Source organism: Molossus molossus, unplaced genomic scaffold, assembly GCF_014108415.1.
Source record: "Molossus molossus isolate mMolMol1 unplaced genomic scaffold, mMolMol1.p scaffold_m16_p_4, whole genome shotgun sequence".
Classification (NCBI taxonomy): Eukaryota; Metazoa; Chordata; class Mammalia; order Chiroptera; family Molossidae; genus Molossus; species Molossus molossus.
The window spans coordinates 39,736,537-39,749,254 of NW_023425377.1; the positions used below are offsets into that span (position 1 = coordinate 39,736,537).

The following is a 12,718-nucleotide window of genomic DNA, read 5'->3' on the forward strand; positions in this document are numbered from 1 at the left end:
AACCAGCCAGGACAAAAATATTTTTTCTTTATTGATTTAGAGAGAGAGATAGAAACACGATGAGAGAGAACATCTATTGGCCCTCTCTTGCATGCCCCTACTCGGGATCGGGACCACAACCTGGGCATGTGCCCAGACCAGGAATTGAACCCATGACCTCTCGACGCATGGGTCAACACTCAACCAGTGAACCACACCAGCTGGGCATCCTTTTGTTTTTTAACTTACCACTTTGCCCCAAACCTACAACAGAGAGTACTAGATTAAACTTCCCTGAATAGTTCAGAAATTTTTCTTTAAAGAAAGTGTCGAGCCCTGGCTGGTTTGGCTCAGTGGTTGGAGCATTGGCCTGCGGTCCCGAGAGACCCGGGTTCGGTTCCCACTAAGGGCATGTGCCTTGGTTGCAGTTTGTCCTCGGCCCTGGTTGGTCGTGTGGGTGGCAGCCACTCGATATGTCCCTTTCACATTGATGTTTCTCTCTCTCTTCCTCCCTCTACCTCCCACTCTACCTGAACAAAAAATGGAATAAAAAAAAAAAAAGTGTAGAACTTCAGGTCATGATGGTAGCGTAGGTAAACGCAGTATCGTGTCCTCCCACAACAATATCAAAGTTACTACTAAACTACACAACAATTATTATTCAAAACCTCCTGAAATCCAGCTGAATGGAAGTCCTACAACTATGGAATTAAAGAAGCAACTGCATCGTGACTGGTAGGAGGGGCGGAGGCGGACAGCTGGTCCCACACCCACGTGTGGCAGATGAAAATCAGGAGGGCACCTGGGCTGAGAAGGTCCTCTCTGAGGACTGAGGGGTCCCCTTCCCACACCAGGCACCCCGTTCAGGATTCCAGTGCCTGGAAGAGAATCCCCATAACTTCTGGCTGGAAAAACCAGCGGGAACTGAGGCTCAGGGAGGCTGAGGCAGCTGGAGCCCCAGGCACTCCTCTTAAAGGGCCCGTGAACAGACTTACTCAGACTTGCTCCCTCTAGGCTTGGAGGGGAGGCAGCTCAAGGGGCACCCAAGACTAACAGGGAAGAACTGAGCTGTTTGGCACTGGAGCGAGGGCTGGAGAGGAGGCTTTCTCCAGGACAGACATGCTATGGATAGTCTTTTTTCCTTTGGTGAGCCCTGCCCTGGGGCAGCAGACAGCCACCATATCTGGGACTCAGGCAACCTGGCTTACACTCCTTGCCCCGCCCTGGTGATTCCCTGAGGCCCCGCCCACCCAACTTTCAGGCCTACCCAAGCTGTTGCCAGTTGCTTTACCATAGAACTGGCCTATCTTGGATCCTGCTTCAGGTTTTCCTAAATTCTTTCAAACGAGCAGCATCTGGTCTCAGCTAGCCCCATAACTCTCGTTAAGTAATACACAGAAACAAACACAGAGAGGCAGCCAAAATGAGGAGACAAAGAAACAGGTCCCAAATGAAAGAAAAGAACAAAACTCCAGGAAAAGAACTAAGCGAAATGGAGATAAGCAACCTAACAGATGCTGAGTTCAAAATACTGCTTATAAGGATGCTCAATGAACTTAGTGAGGGCCTCAAGAGCATTAAAAAAGACCAGTCAGAAATGAAGGAGGCACTAACTGAAATGAAGGAGGCACTAACTGAAATAAAGAATAATTTACACAGATTCAATAGTAGAGTAGGTAAAGCCAAGAAGCAAACCATTGATTTGGAACACAAGGAAGCAAAAAAAACACCCAATCAGGACAGCAAAAAGAAAACAGAATCCAAAAAAATAAGGATAGTGTAAGGAGCCTCTGGGACAACTTCAAGTGTGCCAACATTCGCATCTTGGGGTGCCAGAAGGAGAAGAGAGAGAGAACAAGAAGTCGAAAACCTATTTGAAACAATAATGGCAGAAAACTTCCCTAGCTTGGTGAAGGAAACAGACATACAAGTCCAGGAAGCACAGAGAGTCCCAAACAAGATGAACCCCAAGAGGTCCACACCAAGACACATCATCATCAAAATGCAAAATGTTCAAGACAAAGAGAGAATCTTAAAAGCAGCTAGAGAAAAGCAGTCACTTACAAGGGAGTTTTCATAAGACTGTGAGCTGATTTCTCAAAAGAAACTTTGCAGGCCAGAAGAAAGTGGCAAGAAATATTTAGAGTGATGAAAAGCAAGAACCTACAACCAAGATTACTCTATCCTGCAAAGCTGTCATTTAGAATCGATGGCCATACAAAGAGTTTCCCAGACAATAAAAAGCTAAAGGAGTTCATCACCACCAAACCGTTATTATATGAAATGTTGAAGGGTCTTTTTGAAGAAAAAGATAAAATATATGAACAAACAAAATGGCAATGAATACATATCTATCGGCAATGGAATCTACAAAATGAATAGGCAGAATAGAAACATTCTCATAGATACAGAGAACATTTTGTTGGTTGCCAGATGGGAGGGGGGTTGGGGGAATGGGTGAAAAAGGTGAAGGGATTAAGAACAAAATGGTTGCTATACTGACAAACCTCAAAGAGAATGGGGTTGGGGGGTGGGTAGAAATAAACCAAAGAACCAATGGACATGCATAACCAATGGACACAGACAATAGTGTGGGAAAAGGCGGGAGGGAGGTGGGAGTGGGGAGGAGGGCGTCAATGAGGGAAAAATGAGGAACATCTGTAATACTTTCAACAATAAAGATAAAAATAAATAAATAAAATGTAAAAAAAAATAACAAGTCAGTATACATAAGCTCTTTCAATTAACTTTATTGAATAGCCAAATTGATTAAATTAGTACTGTTCAAAGGATTGCATGGGTTACAAATGACTTTTTTTTTTACAGCAATAACAGTGAAAATTACAAACTGTAAAAAGGAAGACAAATCTTGTCTCTAACATTTCAGAGAAGCAAGATTTAACATAGCACATTGAAGATCAATACATATTTAAATTTGAGGAGAATTTAATGTTACAATATTATACACTACTTTACAAAATTAAAATTTCTATATAAGGATTATATTTGTAATAGTTAACAAAATCTTAAAATCACATTTGGTGGTCCCCTAGATAATAGCTGTTACACATCTTTGATTAGAAGAAATAAATCTTTTATTCTAAGTATTGTAAAACAGTCTATTAGACTCAATACATTACATTAAATTAAAACAATGAAATATATGCAAACTAAAATAAATGGTACAGCTTGAGTGAATATTAATATGTTAGACTTACCGAAATGTTATTTTAAAAATCCTAGAAATTAGAAAAATAGAGTACTTTTTTATGGTAGAATTGCCATGCTCAGATTTAAATACCAAGATTGCCCTTGTCTGTTACTTTAGTAGTTGTAGATCTGTAGAAAATTCAAGGATCTTTCATAATTTACAACTACAATAAGAAAAATATGGCATAGTGTAAATATTAGTTGCTTTACATAAAAAAGTAATACAAGATGAGATAAGTGCTTTACTGCAAAAAAAATCAAATTAAAAAACATGTTCAATATTACAAAAAATAATTGCTTAATATCAATATTTCCAAAAGGTTTATTTATTCCCTTATTATCCAGAGAACAAATATTGTGAATTTTAACTAAAGTTATGTTTTTTATGACCTGGCTATTATAAAATTATTCTAGATTGCACATGTCACACATCTAAAATAAATTTTTAAAAGCAAATTTGTGAAATACACTAACAAAGCATGTAGTAATAACAACAGCCATACCCACTTAGGGATGAAGTGAGGCACAAGGAATATTATTGTCCCTAGAAGCACAAACTTTTCCCTCTGGAAGATTCTTTACTACAACTAAGAAAGAACCTACAAATATCAACATTTAAAATTCACATTAAGAAGATAATTTTAGTTAAGAAACATCAGTGCATAATAATGACTCAGTTTCTTTAAAAGAGGGAAAAATATAAATTTATTTTAATTTGCTACACTTTGAAAATTGCTTCTTAATAAAAGAAGCAGTTTTTGAATATTTCCAGTTCATTGTACCACTTGCATACTGAAAATAAACCGTAACACTGCTTAAGGGAGACGATCTCTTTATAAAACACAAACAATTATTCTCATCTGGCTGATAAACAGTAGTGTATACTCTAGTGGGACTTGCTTCTTCCCTATCCCAAAACAACTCAGTTAAAGTCAGCTCATATTGCTATAAACCTGATAGTTATTTCATTGGTGATCATATGAGACTGTAAACACATTTTTCTAACTCATTAAAACAAAGAAACAAAATTCTTTCATCAAGTATTAGACATGAACATCTTTAAGAAGTTCATACAAGACGAGTCTGTGAAATCTGGGCTAAACTCTTTTAAGATATTCTATCACAGCATTTTAAATATACAGATGTATAATTTACCTTTTTGTAAACAAAATTCACACTTAATGGTTTTGACTATAATATTTCTCTGGCTGAATCAAAAAAGCAGTCTGTTGAGCATGTTCAGGAATCAAGTTTCTTTCATAACTTCAATATACTGGATGCGTGTAATCTTAATATCCATAAAATCAAACAGCAGCATTCATGCTTTAATAAGTTTTACTGTCCAAGAATAAACATCTTATGAGTGGCTTTCAATCTAATTATTAAACTCCTTAGAAAAATGTTACTGATGCATTTGAGACAGCATTTAAGAAAATTTTAATTTCTTCCATTCACTCATTTCACCAATATAAGTTTTATTACATATCATAGAGCAAACAAAACTCAAAGGATCAAGATAAAGTTTTTCATCTTCCTATTATCATTGCCAGTCCCAATGTATTTAATGAAGACAGCTCAGATTCTTTTCACTGCAGAAGTGTATCCAAGTCTTTTGCAGTCAATCAGAAAACCACTTAATTAGTTTTCACTTCAAATCAAGGTGATTTTGTTCAAGTATGGAGAATACGGACAGATTTTAAAGCTTGACTGTTATCTCTTCTTCTTCTTCTCAGCTAGACCAGAGTTAGTTTACTGTAGTTTTAGTTTAGTTAACATGATGATCCTTTTTCTGACTTAAAATAAGAAAAAACAGGTATGGGGGAATGGATTCTAGTTTTTCTATATACTATTTACTACTGACTTTTTTTTTTAATTTTAGAAAGATCATTATCAATGGATTTACAAATTCCCTGCGACACTTAGTCTTGTGAGGTTTTAAATGTAGCAGCCAAAAATTCAGAAAAAGAAAAAAAAGGAGAGAGAGAGAGAAAGAGAGAGAGAAATATACATTTGGAACATAGAGGTCTTTATTTTACAAATGTACTTAGCCTCTGCAATATTGTCTCATCTTATTTCAATCCATAACAACTCAAACATAATTGGCAGCAAAGAAAAAAGGTGTTTAATCTCATGTAGATATATTTTGATTTGAAAAATACAGTATTTCAGAGTTGCATGTTTGATTCTCTGCTGTGGTCCTTTATTTGCTATAGGTTGTTGAAATCACAGTGAGAACATATAATCATCAATTCAGTCCACAAACCTAATAAAAAAGGAAGGTTATTACACATTCTGAGGTGTTCTGCATTATTGTGGCTTTGCTTAGAAATAACTAAGTCAAATATCTTCATTTGTTCATTTGTTCACTTGCTGTTGTATATGCAAGAGGAATTCATAATATGAAAATGCAGATTCTGTTCTGTCTTCTACCATGCTTTGAAGGAAATTTGCTTTCATTGGACTCTCATCCCTTAGGAATAAAAGAAAAATATTTATATACATTAGATAAAATGTAATAGTAAAACAAACACTGGATTTGTCACAAGGCTTTTGACATACTTTTTACTAATAGCTGGATGTAAAGCATAATTTAGTAATGTTTCAAAATTCTTCTTCTCTGTTCTTCTAAAGGGTTTGCTTAAGCACTAGTCACATATATATGACTCAAAACAGGTCCTTGCAAGGCCAGTTTCACTGTTAGCAAATGAAAAATTCAACTTACCTTATTATATAAAGTACTGGGAAAAATGGTCTTTGTTCTCTAAGCCAAGAGATGAAAGCTATTATTCGGGCAGATTCTGGTGTATCAAGTTCTGGAAGGTCTGTCTAGTAAACAAAAACAATATCCAACTTACTCTAATCATATCTAATGATATCATCTACAGTGATTCTCAAACTATCATGTAGAATAGTGTCCCCTTACCCATGGGAGATACATTCCAAGACCCCTAAATGATACCAGAAATCATGGATACTACTGAACGCTATTTTTTAAATATATGTTTTTATTGATTTTTTAGAGAGAGAGGAAGGGAGAAATAGAAACATCAATCTGCTGCCTCCTGCACACCCCCTACTGGGGATCGAGCCCACAACCTGGGCATGTGCCCTGACTGGGAATCGAACCAGGCCCTCTCAGTCCATGAGACAATGCTCAACCCACTGAGCCACACCAGCCAGGCCCTGTGTTTTTCCTATACATACATATATACCTTGCACCTTACAGCTTCTTTTTGGCATATCCAAATTGCCAGCAGCACTGCTCTTGCATTTTGGGGCCATTACTAAGTAAAATGAAGGGCTACTTGAACACAAGCACTCTAATACCCCAACAGTTGATCTGATAACTGAGATGGCTACCAAATGACTAACAGGTAGGTGGTATATAAGGCATGATTACATTGGAAGAGGGATGATTCACATCCCAGGCAATAGAGGGGTACAAGCTGGGATTTCATCATGAGACTCAGAACAGCACGCAATTTATAACTCAGAAATTGTTTATTTCTGAAAATTTCTATTTAATATTTTCAGACTGTGGTTGACTGTGGGTAACTGAAACCTTGAAGAGCAAAACCACAGATAAATGGGGGACTACTGTATATGAATCACCTGGTGATCTTGCTGAACTGCAGATATTGATTTAGGAGGTCTGGGGAGGGGCCTGAGATTCTGCATACCACAATTTTCTAATAAAGGGTGGACAAATTTCTTGAACAGCCAGACAATACATATTTTAGACTTATAGGTCATTTAGTCTCTATTGCAACTATTCAGCTCTGCCATTGTTCCACTAAAGTAGCTGTAGACAATACATATGTGAATGGACATGGCTATGTTCCAATAAAACTTTATTTGCAGCCCAGCCGGTGTGGCTCAGTGGTTGAGCATTAAGCCATGCACCAAGAGGTCACCAGTTCGATTCCCAGTCTGGGCACATGCCCAGGTTGTGGGCCCAAACCCCAGTAGGGGGCATGCAGGAGGCAGCCAATTGATGTTCTCTCTCATTGATGTTTCTCTCTCTCTCCCTTCCTCTCTAAAATCAATAAAGAAAAAAAATTGTTTTAAAACCCCCACAAAAACAAAGAGAAAACTTTATTTGCAAAAACAGTTGGCAGGCCCCCTTGGGCATAGTTTGCTGAGCCCTGATCTAGAAGAACTTCCTAACTCTTCTCTTCATTTTATTGTGACATTTAGAATTAATTGATTCATTCAGGAATTAAAATGTCTAGTCATGCCCTGGCGGGTTTGGCTCAGTGGTTGGAGCGTCGGCAGGTGGACGAGAGAGTCCTGGGTTTGGTTCCCGCTAGGGGCACGTACCAAAAAAATGAATAAATAAAATAAAGTAAAATACAATAAAATAAAATGTCTAGTCATTCATACCAGTAGTTTTACTCTAAATCTGAAAGCTAGTGCTAATCCTAGCTATAATCCTGACTTATGTTTTTAAATATAAAAATCTCCTAATGACTTCTATGAATGGAGTTAAACTATAAATATGAAAAAAATGCTCACATAAAACACATATTCCAAAGCTGCTGACAAAGTGACAGGGACTAAAAAATATAACACTAAATAAGACTACGTTATAATTAATTCTCACTTTTCAATTTAAAATTATCCAAATGCAATATAGTTTAACAAATGCTTTCTCATGGATTATTTCAATATCTTTCCATAAGCAACAGCATTCTTACTTTACAAATAAGGCTGTCAGTTACTTGTCCAAGGTCACAGAGCTAGTGATAGTATATTATTACCTTCTTTAATAATCAATAGCAATCCAACTGACACTGATCACAAGTCATTTGCTTGTGTGGCAATTAGCTTAGTTCTTACTCCAAAGCTGCAATTAGAAGAACTTTGCTGAAGAACAATGAAATAACATGCCCAGAACACACATACACAAGCCACAACACTAATGACATTTGCAACAAGCTATTTCTTTTTCTATTTTTTTGCCATGAACTAAATTCATTACTTTCTCTGAAAAAATAGTATACTGTCAGACACATAAGAACAGATAATCACTTCATAAATTATATAAAAGTTTAATCACTATTTTGTACACCTGAAACGAATACAATATTGTATGTCAACTGTAGCTGAAAAAAAAAAAATTTAAAAAGGATAAGTCAATGATGCAAACTAACCTAAAAAAATCGCTTTAAAATATAAAATGAGTATTTTCAACCGGAAGAAAAACAATCTGTGGAAACATTCCCCCCCCCCTTTTTTCTTTTATCTTTATTGTTGAATGTATTACAGATGTTCCTCATTTCCCCCCTATTAATCCCCTCCTCCTCACTCCACCTCCCTCTCCCCTTTTCCCACACTATTGTCTGTGTCCACTGGTTATGCATACAAGTTCTTTGGTTTATTTCCTCCCACCTCCCCACCCCCTTCTCTTTGAGGTTTGTCAGTCTAGCAACCAATTTGTTCTTTTTAATCCCTTCACATTTTTCACCCATTCCCAACTCCTCTCCCATCTGGCAACCAACAAAATGTTCTCTGTATCTATGAGAATGTTTCTGTTCTGCCTGTTCATTTTGTTTGTAGATTCAATTGTCGATAGATATGTATTCATTGCCATTTTGTTTGTTCATATATTTTATCTTTTTCTTCAAAAAGACCCTTCAACATTTCATATAATAACGGTTTGGTGGTGATGAACTCCTTTAGCTTTTTCTTGTCTGGGAAACTCTTTATATGGCCATCGATTCTAAATGACAGCTTTGCAGGATAGAGTAATCTTGGTTGTAGGTTCTTGCTTTTCATCATTCTGAATACTTCTTGCCACTCCCTTCTGGTCTGCAAAGTTTCTTTTGAGAAATCAACTGACAGTCTTATGGGAACTCCTTTGTAGGTAATTATTTGCTTTTCTCTAGCTGCTTTTAAGATTCTCTCTTTGTCTTGAACATTTTGCATTTTGATGATGATGTGTCTTGGTGTGGACCTCTTGGGGTTCATCTTGTTTGGGACTCTCTGTGCTTCCTGGACTTGTATGTCTGTTTCCTTCACCAAGCTAGGGAAGTTTTCTGCCATTATTGTTTCAAATAGGTTTTCGACTTCTTGTTCTCTCTCTCTTCTCCTTCTGGCACCCCAAGATGCGAATGTTGGCACGCTTGAAGTTGTCCCAGAGGCTCCTTACACTATCCACATTTTTTTGGATTCTATTTTCTTTTTGCTGTTCTGATTGGGTGTTTTTTGCTTCCTTATATTCCAAATCGATGGTTTGCTTCTTGGTTTTACCTTCTCTACTATTGAATCTGTGTAAATTATTCTTTATTTCAGTTAGTGCCTCCTTCATTTCTGACTGTGCATCCATCATTTCTGATTGGTCCTTTTTTATGCTCTTGAGGCCCTCACTAAGTTCACTGAGCATCCTTATAAGCAGTATTTTGAACTCAGCATCTGTTAGGTTGCTTATCTCCATTTCGCTTAGTTCTTTTCCTGGAGTTTTGTTCTGTTCTTTCATTTGAGACCTGTTTCTTTGTCTCCTCATTTTGGCTGCCTCTCTGTGTTTGTTTCTGTGTATTACTTAACGAGAGTTATGGGGCTAGCTGAGACCAGATGCTGCTCGTTTGAAAGAATTAGGAAAACCTGAAGCAGGATCCAAGCTAGGCCAGTCCTACGGTAAAGCAAATGGCAACAGCTTGGGTGGGCCTGAAAGTTGGGTGGGGCGGGGCCTCAGGGAATCACCAGGGCGGGACAAGGAGTGTGAGCCAGGTTGCTGGAGTCCCAGATATGGCAACTGCCTGCCACCCCAGGGCAGGGCTCACCAAAGGAACAAAGGCCCCTGACAGCACACCAGTCCCGGAAATAGCCCCCTCTCCAGCCCTCACTCCAGTGCCAAACAGCTCAGTTCTTCCCTGTATGTCTCGGGTGCCCCTCAAGCTGCCTCCCCTCCAAGATTAGAGGGAGTGAGACCGATAAGTCTGTGCTCGGGCCCTTTAAGAGGAGCTGCCTGGGGCTCCAGCCGCCTCAGCCTCCCTGAGCCTCAGTTCCCAGTGGTTTTTCCAGCCAGAAGTTATGGAGACTTCTCTTCCTGGCACTGGAACCCTGAGCTGGGCGCCTGGTATGGGACGGGGACCCCTCAATCCTCAGAGAGGACCTTCCCAGCCAAGGTATCCTCCTGATTTTTATGCACCACACATGGGTGTGGGACCAGCGCCTCCGCCTCCGCCTCCGCCTCCGCCTCCGCCTCCGCCTCCGCCTCCGCCTCTCCTACCAGTCTCGATGTGGCTGCTTCTTTAATTCCTCTTTAATTCCGTAGTTGTAGGACTTCCATTCTGCTTGATTTCAGGCGGTTTTGAATGATAGTTGTTCTGTAGTTTAGTTGTAACTTTGATGTGTTTGTGGGAGAACACGATACCACATTTACCTATTCCGCTATCTTGACCGAAGTCCACATTTTCTTTTTTAGAAAAGCTGTTAGTATACTATGATTTTTAAATGGGCTATTCATGTTTTTATCTCATTTGAAATGCCCTTAATGTCTATTACAATCACTCTAAGACAGTCTTACCATAGTCTGTGGAATTAATGCATAGCTTTGAACTCCTAGAACTTGGTTGAGAAAATTCTGTCCACAATTTTTTCCAACCCAAAGCATCAGTACCTAGGGACAAGAAGAAAATCATTTTGAGATGTAGCATAAGAGTAAGTTGTTAAAATGAGGAACATCTGTAATACATTCTACATTCAACAATAAAGATTAAAAAAAAAAAAAGAGTGAGTTGTTAAGGGAGTGTTGGTAGAGGTAGAAAAGGGTAAATGTGGGATAAAGACTGATAGAAGGAGACTTGACTTGGTGTGGTAAACACATAATACACTATACAGGGTGAGATAAAAGCAGGTTTATAGTTTTGAGTATGTGAAACACAGAGTTCATTCCTGTTTGTTTGTATGTATGTATGTATGTATGTATGTATGTATTTATTTATTTCCTCACCCGAGGACATTTTTCCATTTTTTGTTCAGATAGAGTGGAAGGGAGAGATAGAGAGAGAGAAACTTCGATGTGAAAAGGACACACTGAGTGGTTGCCACCCTCACGACCCAACCAGGGCCGGGTACAAACTGCAACCGAACTATGCGCCCTTAGCGGAAATCGAACCCGGGTCTCTCTGGACTACAGGCCGACGCTCTAACCACTGAGTCAAACTGGCCAGGGCCATTCTTGTATTTTATTTATTAATCATTATATTATTTTCCATATGAAAAACTTTGTAAATCTACTTTTGCCCCACTCTGTACAGATAATGTATTATAGAACTGTATACCTGAAAAACTATATAATTTTAGCCCTCGCCTGTTTGGCTCAGCGGTAGGAGTGTTGGCCCGCAGACCAATGAGTTGTGGGTTCAATTCTGGTCAAGGGCACGTACCTCGGTTGCAGTTTGCCCCGGCCCTGGTCAGGGTTGTGCCAGAGGCAACCAGTCGATGTGTCTCTCTCTTATGGATGTTTCTCTCTCTCTCTCTCCCTCCAACTCTACCTGAACAAAAATGGAAAAATATCCTTGGGTGAGGATTAAAAAAACAAAAAAATATATATATAATTTTATTAACAACATCACCCCAATAAATTTAAAAAAAAAGTGAGCTGTTGCCCCTTGGCGGGTTGACTCAGTAGTTAGAGCGCTGGCCTGCGGACCAGAGGGTCCACTAAGGGCACGTACACTGGTTGCAGTTTGTCCCCAGCCCCGGCTGGGGACCTGTGGGTGGCAACCACTCGATATGTCTCTCCCATTGATGTTTCCCTGCCCCCCACCTCCTTCCCACTCTATCTGAAAATAAATGCAAAAATGTCCTCGGGTGAGGATAAAAAAAAAAAAGAGCTTTATCACTGAGTATATTTTAAAAGATCAAAATGATTCGTAAGCATAATGATATTGTATAGCCTTCAGATGAAGTAATAATAACTACTATTTACCAAGATAAGACATTTTATACTTGGTATGAAAGGATGCTATGAAAGGAAAAGGTGGCTAATACAAAAATATATAGATTCAATACCACATAATCTGTTCAGGAAGAAAGATATTAAGGGGAATGAAGGTTCAGTAGTATGCAGACTGAAGGATCTGAATCAGTCAGACTACTCACAGAGCCTGCATCCATGAGAAAAGCTCCATCCCTGCTCAGTTTCTCCACTGAAAGCTGAAGAATAGGTGGCTGAGGTATAGTTCGATCATTTATGTTGAGTGCCCCCTGAGGAATCAAACAAAAAAATCAAACCTTTTAGATGCAGGTAATATGGAATCACAATTAACAAAACATTTTTTATACAATTATTCATATTTAATTATTTAAAAAGATGAAGAGCCCTGGCTGGTTTGGCTTGGCGGTTAGAGCATTAGCCTATGGACTGAATGGTTGCAGGTTTGATTCCCAGTCAAGGGCACGTCCTACCTGGGTTGCAGCTTCGATCCCCGGCCCCAGTGGGGGTGATGTAGGAGGTAACCAATCAATGTGTCAATGTGTCTCTCTCACATCCACCTTTCTCTCTCTCTCTCCCCCTCCCTTC

At 38.9% G+C, this 12,718-nt stretch overlaps 1 protein-coding gene across 1 annotated transcript in view; it reads right to left on the reverse strand.

Moving 5' to 3' along the window:
- Positions 1 to 5,202: 5,202 nt before the first annotated feature.
- SEC24A (SEC24 homolog A, COPII coat complex component) overlaps positions 5,203 to 12,718 on the reverse strand; it is a 73,292-nt gene continuing 65,776 nt past the window's right edge. Inside the window, exons 19-22 of the mRNA XM_036239916.1 lie at positions 12,298 to 12,402; positions 10,718 to 10,810; positions 5,912 to 6,015; positions 5,203 to 5,659 (exon numbers count right to left, since the gene is read on the reverse strand). Of these exons, the coding sequence (XP_036095809.1) occupies positions 5,545 to 5,659; positions 5,912 to 6,015; positions 10,718 to 10,810; positions 12,298 to 12,402 (417 nt within the window). The 3' untranslated portion in view covers positions 5,203 to 5,544. The remainder of the gene's footprint in view (positions 5,660 to 5,911; positions 6,016 to 10,717; positions 10,811 to 12,297; positions 12,403 to 12,718) is intronic.